The sequence below is a fragment of the Pseudophryne corroboree genome, chromosome 10, assembly GCF_028390025.1.
Source record: "Pseudophryne corroboree isolate aPseCor3 chromosome 10, aPseCor3.hap2, whole genome shotgun sequence".
Lineage (NCBI taxonomy): Eukaryota > Metazoa > Chordata > Amphibia > Anura > Myobatrachidae > Pseudophryne > Pseudophryne corroboree.
This window is the reverse complement of record NC_086453.1, coordinates 58,139,450-58,159,795: the sequence shown is the minus strand read 5'-3', so window position 1 is coordinate 58,159,795 and position 20,346 is coordinate 58,139,450. Positions and strand designations below refer to the sequence as shown.

Here is a 20,346-nt window from a genome sequence, read left to right as displayed (position 1 = left end):
TACCATTCCCTTTAACTGTAGGAGAGGTACTTGAGCTAAGTGGTGGGAGGCCGGTGGACAAGAGGTTTAATATCTCTAGTCCTCCTAGTTTGAAGCTCCACCAATATCATGTGGATAGGTCCTTAGTATGCTTTAACATTTCCAATCCCCGAAAGCCGGGAAATTGGGAAGTGTCATGGAGTAATCAAACCATGACCTTTTCATACAGACCCGACAGAATGCCCATAGACACAGAACTTATACGCCAGATAGCCGACCATAGGAAATTTTTCCGGTATAGGTACACCTTAGGAAGTAGGACCATGCGAGTTGGAGAAGTATCACCAGGATACTGTGCACAGATCGTACAAACTGATACGTGTACTAAACAGATGGGAGAATTAGGGTTAGGAGATTTCACATGGAAAATTTGTAACATGATAATGTCATACTCCGTCCCATATGTTCTCCCCGATGATGCATATTTCATATGCGGGAGGAAGGCGTATAAGTGGCTTGCCCCAAACTCAGAGGGATTGTGCTATATTGGAAAAGTACTGCCTGAAGTAATGACTGTAACCCATAACAAAATGAAAGTCGTTAAACGGCACCTGATAGAGAGGACAGAGCATTCAGCCTCTGATCTGATCCATGAATCCACCGGGATTCAATTCCTACTCGCGTTAGATATCACTCGTACCGCCAGAGGAGTGATAAATTACAAATATATATCTGCGCTTGCAAATTTATTAGACAATATCACCGAAATGTATGACGACACATTCAGGTACACTGGGAAAGAGTTACAAGCCTACAAAACAGAACTGGTTCAGCATAGGATGATTCTCAATTACCTCACAGCTGTGACAGGCGGGTATTGTGTTACCCTAGCAACTCAATATGGAATAAAGTGCTGCACGTACATTACAAACAGCACGGAGGACCCAGCCGAGGTCATAGACCAAAAGATGGATGACATTTTACAATTAAAGTGGGAGTTTCGAAGGAAACACAATCTCACACTCGCTGCTGTGGGTAATGAGCTGACCAGTTGGGTGTCATGGTTGAACCCACGAAATTGGTTCTCGGGCTTAGGAGAATGGGCCCAAGGTATTATTATGGATGTAGGGAAATTTCTTTTGTGTATTCTGGGAGTCGTCATATTGGTTGGCCTGATATTTAGATGCGTTCGGGTTTTAACGAGGTGTAAAGGTAGTACCCGGGTGATGAGTCTGAGGAGCGAGGACACTGTACTAACAACAACTAATTTGATGTATGACCCAACGATAGAGACAATGTTGTGATGACAATGTGATTCCACGGTCCGTTTCTTTCACCCGTTTCTCCTTTGTTTTCCTCCAAGGTACAAAGACATCCGCTTGGAAGAAGAATTTGACAACCTCTTTTATACAGACCACTGATGAACTATGCTACAAGCCCCATTTTCCCTAGTGGCTTTAAATTTTACGATAGCCCAAATATTTTAGTGACTAACTTTCTGGACAATGAAAAAAAAAAAAACTTTTGCCGTCATTTATAGCAAAAGCATCAGGAGACTACAGTCAACATGTACATCGAGACAAGACACAAGACAAGACCTCAATCGGCAAATGTATATTAAACTCACATAGTTTATGACTGCATTTACCATAATTGCTTCTTATCTTCATTTCTACAACCTTCAGGTAATGACACACATAGTCAATAGGGAATATAGGCACAGATACCAGCACTCACATATTCCCCCATTCATGTATCATCAACTAAAATGTGCTCCCCCATTTTGTTACAACTAAAAGCCGAAAAGAGCTCGGTAAAGTTTGACAGCCCATCCACAGACCCTTGATACGGGATAAGAAGGAATTCAAATGTATACTTCGCAATACCTCGAAGCTTGATTTAAAACACGTACGGCACGATGATACATGACCCCTCAAACATGGATTCATACACACATGCTTCTACTATCTCACTAGGTCATACCTTTTTCCCACCTGCTCCTCTCCTCCCTTTACCCAATCATAAGATGGTATTTACATTATGACATATATTTTTCTTTTTTGAACTGTTTTAGGAAGTGGCAGTTATTGATGACTGCCAAAGGGTGGACTGTCAAAGTCGAAAAAATATCATGCTACACGTTGCCATATATCCACCCCATGCGCGTGCCTGCTGCACGTGCACATTCTCTCCCGTGCGTGTGGATACTCGCAGCCGCGTGATGGCGCCTCGGCCAATGCGCTCGAGCGCGTGGTATGTGCATTTACGGTAGAGTTTGTGTGCGTCTAGCGGGCGACTCAATCGTTAAATAATAAAACCAAATAGTATGTTTTATAGATAATGTTCCCCTTAATAATGACTGTAAGTTTGTTTAATGTAAAGGGTCGCTGGACAGAGGAATTCCTCTTTGCATGGTACGAAGGGTCAGACAGGGTTTGAGCAGCTGTGTCTGGTACCTGACTAAAGAACATTTTATTAGAAACAATCCGGTGCTAGTTAGGTAAAGATTAATCACTCCTGCGTATAGTTATGGCCATTAGTATTTTCTGGACATTTACTATATTTGCGAATCATTACCCATGCGGCGGGAGTCTTCAGATTCCCTCCCACCTGAGCAGTTTGATATAGTCACAGCCCACCTGTTCATACTAACCTATGACCTTTTGTTATGATGCGAGGAGACATTCCTGTGTCCAATGAACAATGAGATTATAGGTCCCTTTGTAGTGTACTGTACGCAGTGTATATAAGATCAGCCAGCCTGGGCAGCTCTCTCACTCTCCATAAACGGTTTTCATCTTGACTAACTTGGAGCTGGTACCAGAAGCTGCGCAGCGATCGTTCCCAGTGTGTGTAAGTAATTCTCTGTAGCCAACTTGTTCTCTGTTTGTATTGGCCATACTCTCTCTCTGTTATAGTATAGGATTGTGACGCTATTGTATATTTCTGTCTAGATATTCTGTTAGAATGATATGTTAGCTTGCAGTGTATGACTTGTAAACTGTTTCCCCTTTTCGATATAACTAAAAGCTTGTTAGTAAAGGTGTTGGAACCTTAGCAAGGTATCGTGTGTTTATTATATTGCAGAGGGTAATAGGAGTGTCTCAAACGCTCAAGCAGCTTTAGCATTAACAAGGTTAAGCAGCGTTACATCGCTACAGTATTTCAGTACAAGGTTTACAGTATAAGAGTATCCTTTCTGTGTGTTACATTCAAGGTTTACTGATTGTCATCCCGTGAGCGTCTGCGCCGCTTGTGTTCTCCTCGTGGACTCTTGCGTCCGCTACGCTGGTAGCGTAGCATTATGGTAGTCGGCCGCCTATAGCGTGCTCGACACCACGCATTAAGCTGGGAGCGAGCGTGTCGCATGTGCGTCTCGATCACGGCCGAGCGTATGCTACGCTAAGTGCGTACCCTTACGGTACCCCACACGCCAATTGCGTACTGAGTCTCTTACCCATTTATAGTGAATGTTATAAGATAAATAGTTAGCCTTATCAATATATACTGGTGGACAGCAAAATTCTGCACTGTTCTCCTACTATATACTACAATGCAGCACAGATATGGAGCGTTTTTCAGGCAGAGAACGTAGATATTTGCAGCACACTGAGCACAGATATTTGCAGCACACTGAGCACAGATATTTGCAGCACACTGAGCACAGATATTTGCACCACACTGAACACAGAAACTGAGAGAACGCAGCCACGTCCTCTCGCTATCATCTCCAATGCACGAGTGAATATGGCGGCAACGCGCGGCTCCTTATATAGAATATGAATCTCGCGAGAATCCGACAGCGGGATGATGACGTTCGGGCGCACTCGGGTTAACCGAGCAAGGCGGGAAGATTCGAGTCTGCCTCGGAACCGTGTAAAATGGGTGAAGTTCGGGGGGTTCGGATCCCGAGGAACCGAACCCGCTCATCTCTACTTTATATTGGGGGTCATTCCGAGTTGTTCGCTCGTTGCCGATTTTCGCAATGGAGCGATTAATGCGAAAATGCGCATGCGAATGGTACGCAGTGCGCATGCACTAAGTATTTTAGCTCAAAACTTAGTAGATTTACTCACGGCAGAACAAAGAATTTTCATCGTTGAAGTGATCGTAGTGTGATTGACAGGAAGTGGGTGTTTCTGGGCGGAAACTCAGCGTTTTCACGGCGTTTGTGGAAAAACGCAGGCGTGCCAGAGAAAAACGCGGGAGTGGCTGGAGAAACGGGGGAGTGGCTGGCCGAACGCAGGGCGTGTTTGTGACGTCAAACCAGGAATGAAACTGACTGAACTGATCGCTAATCGTGAGTAGGTCCGGAGCTACTCAGAAACTGCTAAGAATTATTTATTCGCAATTCTGCTAATCTTTCGTTCGCAATTCTGCTAAGCGAAGATACACTCCCAGAGGGCGGCGACCTAGCGTGTGCAATGCTGCTAAAATCTGCTAGCGAGCGAACAACTCGGAATCACCCCCATTGTCTATAGATGCTGAGAAAGCTTTTGATTTAGTCAGTTGGGATCATCTGTTTACTACGTTATCACACTTTGGGTTTCCGCTGGGCCTCTCCAGTGTGCTGCAGACCCTGTATGCCTCCTCAAGCTCACGTATACTCTGCAATGGCTATCTCTCTGAACCAGTGCAATTGCATAGAGGTACCCGACAGGGCTGCCCCCTATCCCCCTTACTGTTTGCCCTAGCTATAGAGCCTCTGGCTGTAGCTTTGAGAGAACTCCCGCAGTTTTCTGGAATTTCTATCGGTCATCAAGAATTGAAATTAAGCCTTTTTGCTGACGACATGTTATTGTTTATTACAGACCCCCACGAATCGATACCAGCCATAATGTCCTTGCGATTCAAGTTCGGCTCCTTTGCTGGATATAGAATTAACATGTCTAAATCCGAACTTTTACCACTTAATCCCCCGCATTACACATGGCCTCCTCTCCTGTCCTGTCACAATTTACATTTAACACTTCCACACTTAAATACTTGGGTATCCTTATCCCTATAGAGCTTTCAAATCTTTATTCAGTTAATTTTTCTCCTATCCTGACTAAGGTGTCGCAATCTTTATTTTCTTGGTCTACGCTCCCTATCTCTTTACTAGGTAGAGTAGCCGTACTAAAAAGCATCATATTCCCTAAGATTTCTTATGCTCTTCAATTATTACCTCTTCAACTTAACAAGGCTGATCTTCTTGCTTATGACAGACTATTCACAAAATTTTTATGGAGTGGAAAACGATATAGCCCTATCCAAACTCAAGCTTAAGAAACCCAATGGTGGTCTAGCGGTACCGGATTTAGCAGCGTTCTCCAGGGCAGTTTCTTCTAGATACCTTTCAGATTGGCTATTAGAGTCTTCCACCTATGCTAACTATGATATTGAACAAGTCCTTGTGGCACCGTATGATCTGCGTGCACTGATACATACCCCCAAAAATCTGTTACCCTTAAGTGTCAAGAACAATATACTATTTTGGGATACTTACCAAGCTTGGGGGACCATACATTTTGCCTTAGACAGACATCCTGGGCAATCTAGATTTATTCCATTTTTGGGCAACCCTTGTTTTACACCGGCTTTGGAAAACATCAGGTTTCAAAATTGGAAACAGAAAGGTATAGCGGTGGTGAGAGATGGTTTTTTTTTTTTTTCATCAATAATTTTTATTGAAAACAAGTTTTCATTTTGCAAGGGGAAGGGGTACAGAAAGAAAGAAGGAAGGGGCGGGGGGGTACATAGAACCAAGGGAACGGGATGTAAATTGTCAGAAGTCAAATATAACAATCCAATATAGATACAATAGGAAAAATACAAAGTCATCTTGGAAAAAGATACAGATAAAGATAAACACGGGTCAAACATGAAAACATCAATAACATATCAATAAACAGATAATCAATAATAGACACAGGGCTAGTAAGGCACAGCCGGTGCACAGAGCGGAAGTATAAGCCGAGTCAGTTAGGGGGAAGGCGAAACACCCCCTCCAGCAGTGACGTAGTCATGCCATGCTCTCCATTTCACCATTGGGGAGGAGGCCGCAGAAGAATAAGGCATGAACTCAGTTTCCATAGTAAAATGGAATTGAATTTTGTTGGCGACTAGTGATAAAGGAGGGGGAGAAGCTTGTTTCCAACTTTGGGCCAATGCAGCCCTGGCAGCTATACAAATATGCCCCACCAGATATCTCTGATGAGGTGGTATCTCAGCAGGAAAAATGTGGAGCAGGGACATGGCCGGAGAGGGGGTAAGGGACAGGTGTAAGACCGAATTAATCAAAGCAAATAGCTCACTCCAGAAATGTCGAAGGGAAGGACAGGACCAGAAAATATGGAAAATATGGCCTATTTCCCCACAGTTACGCCAGCAATATTTGGAACAAGACTGCCAGAATGAGTGTAGCCTATCTGGTGTTAAATATAGTCTATTAAGGAGTTTGATATGTATCTCCGTGTGATTCAAGCACTTGGACATTCGGTAAGAAGAAATAAAAATTTGTTCCCATTGGGCTTCAGATAGGGGAAGATCCAAGTCTTGTTCCCATTTCAGCTGCGCATTAGACTTAGTAGTAGTAAGCAAGCTGATAAGCATCCTGTACCAAAACGAGATGTCCCCTCTAGAGTCACACAGAGATACACGTGTTAAGACACCCTGGGATAACGGGTTCGGGGGAGCCACCTGTCTAGGCAAACCTTTGTACCAGTGGTGAATTTGGAAATAATGCAATAATTCTCCACTGGGGAGATTATATCGAGACTGGAGTTGAGAAAACAATAGCATAACATTACCATCCATAAGGTCCCCCAAGGCAGTCAAACCACAAACAAACCAGGTAGAGAGATTTAAATTAGGGATTAATGTAGCTATGGCTCGTAGTGAGATAGTGGAATATGGAAATTGATGTCCAGGCAGGCGAGTCACCAATTTATCCCAGATTTGTAAAGATGTTCTAGTGGTGGGGAGGAGGGACAATAAGCGGGGTCTAGAGTTTGGGTGTATCTTAAAAAGGTCTTCTAAGGGATGGTCCAAACTCCCAGTACGTTCAAGAGATACCCATCCCGCTACAGGCGCCCCACTCAACCAGTATTTAAACTGGGCCAGCACACATGCCTCCTGGTAAAGGACCAGGGGCAATATTTACTAATATTCGTGTTTGAGTCGGTTTGTGTAGTGTTTAAACTCGTTTTGTATCGGGTGCATTTTCATGCAACTTTTTGAATCCATATACGCAAAGTTACGAAGCAGTCGACTTTATGTTTGTCGTGTTTTCCGATGTCGATGGCAGTCGTTTTTTTTTTTGGCACATTTACGGCCGTCATTGTCATTTGCGTACGTGTTTTTTTTGTATTTGCTGTTTTTTTTCCTAAGTTAAACGCGGCAGGGTTTTTTTTTCCCGCGGCCGCATTTTCACTTTCAGTTTCGATTTTCATCCCCGTTCGTGATTGGTTGTGTTTCAGATGGTAGGAGTGTCTGTGCGCAACCATATAAATACGCCCCAAACCGTCCGCACCTCGTGGGTTTAGTTAGTGGTGAGGAGGAGGGAGGTTGTGCTGTGGAGGTAGGTGAATTTGTTGTTTGGTGAGGAGTGTTGGTAGCGATTTCTGAGTGTGGTATTGTGTTTGAAAGTAGTCTTGTCATTCTTGTTGTCTTGTATTTTGTGGTTTTGTCTCATTTGTAGTCCAAGTTATTTTTCTTTATAGTCCCTTGTCAGTGTGTGTGTGTGTGTGTGTGTGTGTGTGTGTGTGGTGTGTGTGTGTGAGTTGTGTAGTGGTAGTGGAGGAGTGTGTTGTTTGTCATTTTTTTCCCTGTGTTAACTGTGTAGACACACAATTATGTGTGACTCAGAGGTGGGTGAGGTGGAGGGTGTGAGTGAGGGGGAGGAGGTTGGTCAGGTGGAGGAGGTGAGTGTTAGTGAGGTTAGTGAGGTGGAGGAGGTGGGTGAGGTTGCTGCAGCAGCCTCAAGTGATAGTGACAGTCAGAGTGCTCCGCAGCCACGCACCACTACTAAGACTGGGCGGAATGTAAAGTTTAGTTTTGCTGACAATGTGGCATTGGTGCGTGAGCTGATGAAGTATCAGAGGCAGCTATTTGGCCCTGAGTCCGCCAAGGTGTCAACACGGAGGAAGACGGTGTTGTGGGCGAAAGTTGTTGCTGCTGTCAATAGTGAGGGGGTGGTCAAGCAGACGGAGGACACTTGCCGCAAATGGTACTATGACATAAAGCGACGTGTCAAGTCCAAAATGGCCAAGGAGGCCAAGTCGGCTCGGAAAACTGGTGGTGGGCAGCCCTATATTGCAAGATATCTGGAGTATGAGGAGCCCATGCGGATTGTAATACCTCCAGAAGTTGTCTCTGCAACCCATGTCCGGGATTCAGATAGGCCCAGGAAGATTGGTGAGCATGTGTATTAGCATTTACATTCTATGTTTTTTTTTTTTTTTTTTTAAATGTGTGTCATGTAACGTTGCATATTACTCCCATCTTCAAGTGTGTGTCAGCAAATACATTGTTTTGGTTAATGTTTTATACAAAAGCCAATGTAACATCTTACTTTATTGTATGTCATGTGTTTTTCTGACAGATATTTTGCATGTGTAGTTTGGACTTGGTATGTCTCTGAATTGTCCTGCAATAATGTTTTCCTTTTGTGCGTTTTTTATTTTAAAATTGTGACTATGTTTTATATTTAAGTGATCCATGTGCAATGTTTAAAAAACAGTGGTTGTCATGTTAGAGGCTGGAGTAGTGGAAAGTGGTTTGGAAACCACTTACATGTGTAATGTCATTATTAGATAATGTTAATTATTTAATTAAAATAACACTATTTCTTTGATAATTTTTTGCTTGTATTTGTACCGTGACACCACACTGCAGTGTAATTTTTAAAAAAATTGCTACATTTTGTTTTGGCTCATATAGTGGTAATGTGTCTTTGGAGTGCCACATCACAGAGCAATTTATATATTGCATCTGTAATATTTATCCTTTCAATACAAAATGAAGATGTGTGTGTTTTTGTTTTTTTCTTTAACTTGTGGCCTATGTCAGTGTCCTGTACATGTTTTCTTGTGTTGATGTTGCCATAGTGCATATGTGTATTGGACAATGTTTTTTTTTTTTTTTGTATTTCCGGTCCTTATGTTTTTTATAATTAAAAACCAAGCATTTCTAAAAGAATAAATGTTTATAAGCATAATGGGTGGATGTATACACAATAGCATGAATTTTTTATTTTTTTTATTTTATACAGTGTTAGAAAAAAGCAGTACTACTCGTCGGCCAGTAACTCCTATCACATCTGATGATGATGACGCTGCGGAAGCAGGTAAAGTGTCCATTGTAGTATAGGGTATGCTTGTAAAGGAATGGCCATAACAAAATTGCACTTTCATTAAAAGGTCCATCAAAAGAAGTATGGAGCAGCAGAAGTGGCACTTCTGTAAGACATCACCACAAAAAACCTGTGGCCGAAAAGAAAGCAAGGTCGTATGTCCCGGCCCAAACACAGCAGGCTACCCCGCCACGAAGATTATCGTCCGTATGTTCTGTCCCCCCACTCCAAATTTTGGACACACCTACAAGACGTCATCCACACTCCCCTCATCTTGATTCTGAGTATCAAACTGAAATAAATGAGAAAAATTTCAGAACGTAATCAAAATATTTCATAACCGCATTAAGTCAAAACACATCAAAAACTTAAATACTTACCGCAGTAAGTAAAAGCTGAAATGGAATCCAAGCTAAATGGCCTTGTCCACATCCAGTGGATATGTATGTCCACTTGAGCCATACAGTATGACATTGTGTGTAAGATGCTGCAACAAAAAAGCATGTTGTTTTTATTGCAAAAAGTAAGGTTGTTTTTCCAAATTTCACATGTGTGTTTGAGGTAACATTGCAAAATACATATAAAAACATTACTATGTTTGTTTGAACAAAGCTATAAGGTAACACATTATGTATTCCAATGTGTTTTTATGGTGGAGTATGTGTGAGCTACAATAAAACTAAAGTGTTTGCTTTCACAATTAAGTAACCAGACATATTTGCCACAAACAGGCATATGTATGTATTTAAGCTATGAGTGATGATGTTGCTAGGCAGAATAGTTGAAAGCAACAGTGAATGACATGTGTTCCATGTGTAGTGATTTGTTTACATTTCTCAAACATATGGATAGCTAACGGAGATTTGTTTAACATTTCAGCTTCTAGTCCTGGGAACAGCATCCCTCCGCAACAACAGCAACACAGTGACATGGAGGAGACAAACATCTTAGAAATGCAGCCATTAAGGCAAGGAATGAGCCCCCCAGCACCTGTGAGTACACCACCACAGCAAAGCACACCACAACCACTACACAGCCCAACAACACCAGGAACACAAGGCCCTGATCAGATGTTTTGGTCCATTTGGGCTAGACAGCAGGCCACTAATGAAGATTGCCTGCGTAAGCAGACACAAATGTTTGCAAGCCTACCATCTCACCTCAGAAGAATATCAAGAAATCTGAGTAGACAAAATGAACAAACAACCAGAATAGGCAATACCATGGAACTCATGCGTACAGACATTACACAGGTCATGGGCAACTTACAGCGCATAATGGAAGAACAGCACAGACTAATGGTAGAACAGCACAGACTAATGGAAGAACAGCACAGACAACAGCAAAGTTATATGAACATTTTTCAAAACACTCAAAAGATTAATGAAAGTTTATTCCGAATAGTAGACAATCAAAATGCTGCTACACGTGAACTCAATGCCACCCTCACTAACCTGAATGAAACTCTCAGATGCATGCACCAACAGCAAACAAGCAGCAGTTCTGGTACGACTACTCCAAATATCACGCCAGTCTCATCACCACCAAGACGCTCCACCAGAGCACGACAACATGACAGTGCTAAAGGCAAAGGGCAGGACAAGCAGCCACCAAAAAAATCATGAAAAAAATACAAGTTAGACATTTGTGATAAGTAACTGAATATAGGTATTAAGTGTATTTTTGGCAAAAAAATATATAACACTTAGCTCCTTGACAATTTTTACAACATCATTAATTATAAGTGGTACAAACAACAACATAAAATTTGTACGCACATTTATTCTTTACCATTTTTTTTTGTATTGGAGGAGGGAAATGTTGATGGAGCCACACATACATGTTAGCAGGAAGTAAACTGACCACTTGATTTTTTTCTAATCATTACTCTTTCTAGATTCCAATCATTCTCTTTTCCTGCAGACACAATAATTGCCAGCCAGGCAGAATGTCTTTAGCAGGAAGTAAACTGACCACTTGATTTTTTTTCTAATCATTACTCTTTCTAGATTCCAATCATTCTCTTTTCCTGCAGACACAATAATTGCCAGCCAGGCAGAATGTCTTTAGCAGGAAGTAAACTGACCACTTGATTTTTTTCTAATCATTACTCTTTCTAGATTCCAATCATTCTCTTTTCCTGCAGACACAATAATTGCTAGCCAGGCAGAATGTCTTTAGCAGGAAGTAAACTGACCACTTGATTTTTTTTCTAATCATTACTCTTTCTAGATTCAAATCATTCTCTTTTCCTGCAGACAATCCAAATTACAATGTTATTGATACATATTTCAGCTTTCTTCTCTATACAACATTACAAGAAGAACACAATTGAGTTGCGTAAAAAGCTTGTAATATGTTGGCTTTGTTTTGTTTAAAAATCATTGACAAAATGAATGTCAGTATTGTTGGGACATGTTTGTGTGTGTTAAAAATTAGTAAGAATATTTTTACACATGATGCTGTAACAAACAAATATGTACTTTTACAACAAAAATCAAAGAATGTGTATAATAATGTATATATGTGGCAAACTGTGTATTTACTTACACATCATCAAGTTTACAGCATCAAACATTAGGAAATAAATTATTCCTGATTACAGTAAGTTTGTGTGTCTTAAATATGATGGTGCATCACACATAGGGACACATGTATTCCTCAAGGCTAACATATTATATGTTGAGGAGTGTTTTTTTGGGAACACAGGTTCTCAAACTCGGTGAAGGAACCCACACAGTGCATGTTTTGCAGGTCTCCTCACAGAATCACAAGTGACATAATTAGCTCCACCTGTGAACCTTTTAACATATGTCTGTGAGTAATTCATACACCTGTGCTTCTACTGGGTTATGTGAAAAACATGCACTGTGTGTGGTCCTGAGGGCTGAGTTTGTGAACCTGTGCATTAGGACGTTACACACAATGATAAAGTGAAATACTAAATGGATTATGTGGGCTTGTAAGAAATTAGCACTGCAAGTTTACGATCACTTATCCAGACTTAATGCATGCCACTCATAATCTGTTGTTTTGAGTATAAAAATACACACAATACACATGCGACATTTGTTTTTCAAAAAGCAAGGGTATGTTTGTATGTGTCAAGGAGACAGACACATTCTGAGTAATGGTTTAGGGGGAAAAAGGCAAAACACCTATTTATGATTACACAACAAATGAAATAAGCAAACCAAACTTACCTTAGAAATAGCGATTGATGATCTCTTGCCTAACCTGCCTCCCTACATCTGTACTCCAAGTATCATCAGATGTCTCTAATTCCTCTGCTTGCTGGCTGCTTTCTTCCTCCTCCTCCTCAACATGTGGCAGATGTTGTTGCAAACACATGTTATGAAGAAAGCAGCAGCAGCAGAACACAATTTGAGTCACCTTGGAGGGACTATACAACAAAAGGCCACCAGACTTATCCAGACACCGAAACCTAGATTTCAGCACACCAAAACATCTTTCTATCACATTCCGCGTGGGCTTATGTGCATGATTGTAATTGTGTTCAGCAAGGGTATCAGGTCGGGACAATGGAGTTAGAAGCCAAGAGAAACAGCCATATCCTCCATCACCTAAAAGACAGATATAGTAACATGATTCATGTTAAGATACAACAACACATAAGTAACACACTGTGGGGCAGATGTATTAACCTGTAGAAGGCATAAGGAAGTGAAAAACCAGTGATATGTGCAAGGTATTAAAGGCAGCAGACAATCTGTTCCTAAATGTTCATTTACATATTGGAGCTGATTGGCTGGTGCCTTTATCACCTTGCACAGATCACTGGTTTCTCACTTCCTTATGCCTTCTACAGGTTAATACATCTGCACCTGTATTTGGACAAAGTATACGCAGGCCTACACATATCAAATTACATACCCAGCAGCCATCCATCTGGCATTTGTCCGTCCTCAAACTTATCAAAGAGGGATGACTGACTGAGGATGAAGGAGTCATGGCAGCCCCCAGGATAACCAGCAACAACACTCATTATTTTGAGATTTGCATCACAAACCGCCTGCACATTTGTGGAGTGTTCGAAATGGCGATTTGTATATATGTGCTGCCTGCCCCTAGGTGGTCTCAGCTGAATGTGTGTGCAATCTATGGCTCCAAGCACATTGGGCATGCCAGCCAGCTCATAGAAATCTACCCTGACGGCATGCCACTGAGACTCCTGGGTAGGGAAGCAGATTGAGGCCTCGATGTGGGGCTGCAAAACAGCCAACACCTGTGTGTATATTTTAAAGAACAATAAACATGAGATTTTAGGACAGAACTGGCCACCGAGAAATTAAAACAAACACAAAACAGAAGAGGTAGTTAGGTATACATCACCTGTGTTAAGATTCTGGAAAATGAGGGCTGTGAGATTCCTATGACATCCCCAGACACAGCCTGAAAGCTGCCAGTAGCCAGAAAGTGCAACACAGCCAGGAGTTTGTGCAGGCCTGAGACAGAGCGAGAGCATGCTGTCTCAGGGTCTAGGCCCAGTTTGACAAGGTCATACAGATGGAAAATGTTGTTACGATTTAGACGGAACATCTGTATGACCTTATCATCGGACAATGCGTTCAAGTTTAAATGCCCCCTAAAAAACGAGGCCTGCGCAGCCTCCGCGGAACCTGTACAACCTGCTGACCATGTTCAGTTTCTTGGCCCTGGGTACTTACAGGCTAATGTCTGAGTCTGAGGAATCCCACAAAACACAAAAGATCACTGGCCCACAGTCCTGCTGCCATTTCTGAGTGTAGGTGTATTGAAATGGGCCTAACATCCTTTTATAGGCATCCTAATTCAGGTGTGAGTGATTTTTTATTTGCAACACATGTAAACACGACTGAAAAAAGCAGGTCTATTTTTTTGCCGCTTTTTTTTACGAATTGCAAAAAAATACGACCGCATTTGAGCACTCAGAGACTAACACCCAAATACGAATGAATAGTGAATTCCCGTATTCTATGTAATAACAGCCGTGTTTGACCGATGGTCTATTCATTCGTATTTGTGAACGTTGTCATTCAAACCATTACGAATAGTCCAAACACTGCCGAGATTTGCGCTTAGTGAATTCCCGGATTGGGGGAAAAAAACACAAATCGGACAAACTCGGATTCTTAGTAAATACTGGCCCAGGTCGGGCATATCTAAGCCTCCCTTTCTACGAGGGAGAATCATTTTGGACCGAGCCAATCGGGGTGGCCGTGCCTTCCAGACATAGCATAGCATTATAGTACGACATTAATCAAGGTACGTTTTAGGGAAAAGAAAAGGTATGGTTCGGTATAAGTACATGAGTTTAGGTAAGAGAGTCATTTTGAAGGCTGCTAGGCGGCCAATCCACGAAATATCATAAGATAGCCAGGACTTAGTCAGGTCTAAAAAACTATTAATGAGTGGAGGTAAGTTAACATCAAAAACAGAGGCCGTAGAAGGTGGAATTTGGATCCCCAAATACTGAATTGAAGCCGAACGCCAGTTATATGGATAGTGTGATTGAAGGGTGGACACTATGGGAGCTGGGATATTAATGGGGAGAGCATCTGTCTTTGTCGTATTCATTTTATAAAAGGAAGCTTCACTATACTGTCCCAAGATAGCATGCAAACAAGGAAGGGAGGATAGCGGGTCCGTGACAAACAGAAGGACGTCGTCCGTAAGAGGTACAACTTGTGAGTAGTAGTGCCAATAGTCACCCCCGGGAAGCCCCCAGACATCCTAATCTTCTCAGCAAGGGATTCTATGCCCAACGTAAATATTAAGGGTGATAGAGGGCAACCCTGTTGGGTTCCATTCGTAATAGGAAATGTATCGAAGAGGAAACCGTTACTAAATACCCGTGCAGAGGGGGAGCTATATAGAGATAAAACCGAAGAAAGAATATGGCCACTAAAACCAAACTTGTCTAGAACCGAGGACATATATTGCCAGTTCAGTCTATCAAACGCCTTCTCGGCATCTAAAGAGAGCAGGAGAAGGCCAGTGTTAGAGGGAACAATATCAATCAAGTCAAAAACCCTACGGGTATTGTCAGACGCCTGTCTACCAGGCACAAACCCAACTCGGTCGTAGGCAATGAGAGATGGCAGAAAGACATTTAAACGGAAAGCGACAAGTTTGGCAAAAATTTTAATATCGCCGTTCAGTAGTGCAATGGGCCTATAATTTTGACAATGCGCTAGGTTTTTACCTGGCTTGGGTATAGTGATAATTTGAGCCTCCAGCATTTCTGTAGGGAAAGCACCAAGAGAGGAGATTGAATTATACAAAGAGGTCAGGGTGGGCGATAGTTGATCACAGAGAGAAACATAAAATTCATTTATGAGGCCATCTGAATCGGGGGCTTTATTATGCGGGAGTTATTTCATTACTTGAATTACCTCGGAGGGGGTCCACGGGGCATTTAATGTCTCAAGCTGTTCCGCAGAAAAGGAGGGGAGTTTGACATCGGCTAGGAAGGATTGTATAGAATAGGAGTGGGGTGAAAAGTAAGGGGATCAGAAGAAAGGTTGTACAGCTTGGTATAATATCTAGCGAATTGATTCGCTATGTCATATGGATTGGACACTTTACCACCCTGAGGAGAAATCAGATGTCTAATCCTATTACGAGCCTGGAGAGCACGGAGCTTGCGAGCCAGCATTTTCCCCGGTCTATTACCAGTCAGGTAAAATTGTGAGAGATGTTTTTGATCCAGGAGGTGTTCTGTACTCCTTTCAGGACCTAGTGGAGAAGTTTGGACTTCATTGCTCAGACTTTTTTATGTATCTCCAACTTCGCCACTATGTCCAGTCCTTACCGCCTGTGTGGAGGTCCGAGGATGGGCCTGATCCCCTGGTAGCTTTGCTCACTAGGACGAACAAACAAGGTTTTAAGACCCAATGGATTTACTGGGACCTACTACCTATGGGTAATAAGTTAAATAAGATGTGGTTACTTTGGTCACAGAGGTGGAGTGTTGATTTTTCCCGGGATGTAGCTTGGGCAGATACCTTTAAAGTTGTACCAAATGTATTTAAAGTGTTACACTCTTCCCAACTGCAGGAAACTCATTACAAGTTTTTACACAGAGCCTATATATCGCCAGGAAGGCGGAAACATATGGTTCCTGCGGAATCAGGCAGGTGCCCCAAGTGTAAGGCACCAGATGCCTCCTTTATGCATAATTTCTGGCACACTTTTGGTATTAACATCCCCCTGACTCCGGATTCCTTTCTGGGCATGTTTGTTTCGACCTGGAACTTACCTCGCTCACACTTAAATTTTATTCCCCTATCATGGGTGATTCTTACAGTTGGGAAGAAACTGATTTTAACTCAATGGATCTGTGCCCCCCCCCCCCCCAAGGTTGGAAGTTTTTAAATCCTTTATACTTTGAGAGGCAATCCACCTTGCCAGATTTAGGTACCAAAGTAACCCTCTTTTATAAGAAGTGGGGCCCCCTGGTGGAATCCTTAGCTCCTTTGCAGCACACTCATATATTACAACTGTTTGATGGCCTTTCGTTGACATCTTACAAAACTGTGTCTGATGACTGATCATTTTGTCTGTTTGTTCTGTTATTGCCCCAATATATGTTTTTAAAAAAAACAAAAAATAATTTATTCTCTTTTTGACTACTGGTAGGGGAGTCCTGATCTCCAAGTCCCCACCCCCCTTCCCTTTTTTTTCATCTGTGTGTCTTGTGGTATGAATGTGTGGTTGAATGATCTTTCGAATTTGTTTATTTTATTGGTTATGTGTATTGCCATTCTTTATATCTCTGGGGAGTTGTTTGAAGAATACGTTTTTGAGATGACGGTTTATGATCCCCTCCATCTTAACACATTCTGATTTGTACAATTCTAATGCTACATGGCTTTTTGATAAAGATTGTTTGTTTGTATTCATTATTGAAAAATTCTCAATAAAAACATTTTAAAAAAAAAACGCCCGAGGTGGGACTTATATAAGGGCTGTAAGGTACAAATCAGGTGACTTTGGTGCCAATGGGTGACTTTCTCTCAAACTGTGCAACTCACATTCTGGTTGGTCAGAAACTCCCATGCTGTTTTAACTTACACAAAAATCTCAGACCCTATTACATTTGGCCCTAAGTATTTTTACTAAGTATTAAGTATTCAATATTGTTTATCAGTGGAGCGCAAAATATGTTTTTGGTTTTTTTCCACAGTTTTCCAAAGTAAACCAAAAAAAAAAACATTACTTATAAAGGTCAGAGATGTAGAAAAAAGCAATGATAATAGCACAAGAAAGGTCCAATGTCAGAGACTTAGGATGACAGCAAGATAAACGTCCCCACAGGACACAGAATATAAAAAAAACTAGATATACAGACTGGAACTTATGGCCTGATTCAGAGTTGCACATAATACTCTCCTCACCTTCCCAAATGCCTCTCAAACCTATCAAAGAACAAAATGGCCGAGATGGGATTTATATAGGGGCTGTGAGGTACAAATCAGGTGACTTTTGGGTGCCAATGAGTGGCTTTCTCTCAAACTGTGCAACTGTCATTCTGAAACTTGCATTCCGGTTGGTCAAAAACAGTTATGTGAGATCCTTAAAACTCGCACCCTATTACATTTATCGAGTTGTGGAACAAACTTAATGGTGCCAGATCAACTCGCACAAAAATCCCTATTACAATTGTCCCTGAGTATTTTTACTATTATTGGAGGGTATCCAAGTAACCACTGTAATGCTGCGGACACAAAAAACTGGGGGGGGAGGGGGGAGTTTGTGCCGCCTGAGGCAGTTGAAACCAATCCCCGATAAGTGCCGGCTATCGGGGCTAATAGGATAGCCCCCGGCGAACCAATTACCTGTGGTAAATTACTGCAACTAAATGGATACCCCTTAAGTATTAAATATTGTTTATCAGTGGAGCGCTAAATTCATTGTTTATTTATTGTCACAGTTTCCCAAAGTAATCCAACTCAACAAACATGACTAAAAAGGTCAGATATGTACAAAAAAAACAATGATAATAGCACAAGAAAGGTCCAAGGTCATAGAAACATAGAAACAGAGACATAGATCAGACACATAGGATGACAACAAGATAAACTTCCCCACAGGGCACAGAATATAGAAAAACCAGATATACAGCTGTTTTCAGCCTGGCCTGATGCAGAGTCGCACCTAAAAACGCACGCAGAAGTGGCTATATTCGGATGCCCGCCTGCGGCTTTATGCTAATGCCGCTACAAAGCCCTTCCTATGTGCACAGCCGTGTGGCCGAATCTGCAAGGACTGAGACGCTATTAGCATCCGTACACGCTGTAATGCCGATTAGTGCATCCTTAGAGGCCACCATCGGTCACATTATCAAAATATTCACAATTGCTACGGCAGGTGCCGTCCCTCCATCTGACTATAGCCCCCTACAACTGCGTCTGTTCATCTGTGGACGCAGCCGCTTGCAGTGACACGCCCCTGATACTCTCATAAAACGCCCACTGAATGGACCATTGTTGCATGCACTACTAGCCACCTCCTAGTCATCGCCCAGGAACGCCCATCAATTTTCCACAACATTTCTGATACTTGTCCGACCTGATCACAAAAGCACCTTTGCACGCACACTCTGTGTAATGCATGCAACTAGTTAAACAACACAGCAGTGCGAGGGGATTGTGTGCAACTCAGAATCGTCCTTTTATGTGGACGTGGGCCTAGTTCTCACACCTGTAGAATTGGAGACTGGGCCTCGTCAGCAGGGCTGTCACCTGCTGCCTGGATGGCCATTGATGGTTGATGTTTATGAACCAACAATGGTTTTGGTTCAGTGGAGATGGAATTCCATTTAATGGTGGTATTCCCATGCTCTCTGCCATTGACTAATGAAGACACTGAGGGGTACATTTACTAAGATGGGAGTTCTATTTAAGAATAGATGGGATGTTGCTTATAGCAACCAATCAGATACTACTTCTCATTTATCTAGCACCTTTTAGAAGATAATACCTTGAATCTGATTGGTTGCTATGGGAAACATCTCATCTTAAATATAACTCCCATCTTAGTAAATTTATCCCTGAGAGCCTTAATCATGTTTGTATACACATGTCTATGCAGCTGCAAATTTTTAGGCTACGGACTTGGGGGGTCATTCCGAGTTGATTGCTCGCTAGCTATTTTTTGCAGCTCTGCGAACAGATAGTCGCCGCCTATAGGGGAGTGTATTTTTGCTTTGCCAGTGTGCGTACGTATGTGCAGCCGATCGGTCCCAAAAAGTTTTGTACAGTTTCTGGGCAGCTCAGGACTTACTCAGCCGCCGCGATCACTTCAGCCTGTTTTTGCCCGAAATTGACATCAGACACCCGCCCTGCAAACGCTTGGACACGCCTGCATTTTTCCAACCACTCCCAGAATATGGTCAGTTGACACCCACAAACGCCCTCTTCCTGTCAATCTCCTTGCGATCGGCTGTGCGAATGGATTCTTCGTAAAATCCAGCAACGATCCGCTTTGCACCCATACGACGCGCCTGCGCATTGTGGTGCATATGCATGCGCAGTTCGGACCTGATCGCAGCGCAGCGAAAAAACCTAGCGTGCGATCAGGTCGGAATGTCCCCCTTGGTAATCAACAAAAGTCTATCTTCCGCCCAGAAAAGAAGATAGATGCCCACCGGGATCATCGCATAGTTCTGAGCAACTGCATACATGTATCCGCAGTGCCGACACAATAACAAGCAACATCGACTCCTGGAGCGAGTCTATGGTCGGGCAGACTGGCAGCGGCAGTAGCGATGCAGGCACTATATTTCTCTATGTACATGATCGCAGCTGAAGGCAGATACACGCACCAAAAACGGCCGTGACAAGCCTGCCTTTTTGGCGCCACTCCCCTTTAGGTCTCCCAAATGGTTGTCAATCACTTGACACATGCACTTGTCAATTGCAGTCTGCTGATAATCTCTCAGTTGTGTGATCATCTGCGATTGCATGCAAACACGAATTAGGCCCTGAGTCCAGCATTACAAGGTGTTAGGAGGGCTGCAACTGCAGAAG

At 42.4% G+C, this 20,346-nt stretch overlaps 1 protein-coding gene across 1 annotated transcript in view; it reads left to right on the top strand.

Annotated features, from left to right (window-relative positions):
- LOC134967007 (uncharacterized) overlaps window positions 1–11,573 on the top strand; it is a 46,925-nt gene extending 35,352 nt beyond the window's left edge. The window contains exon 2 of the mRNA XM_063944005.1: window positions 10,193–11,573. Coding sequence (XP_063800075.1) covers window positions 10,243–10,938 — 696 coding nt within the window. The 5' untranslated portion in view covers window positions 10,193–10,242 and the 3' untranslated portion in view covers window positions 10,939–11,573. The remainder of the gene's footprint in view (window positions 1–10,192) is intronic.
- The last annotated feature ends 8,773 nt before the right edge of the window (window positions 11,574–20,346 follow it).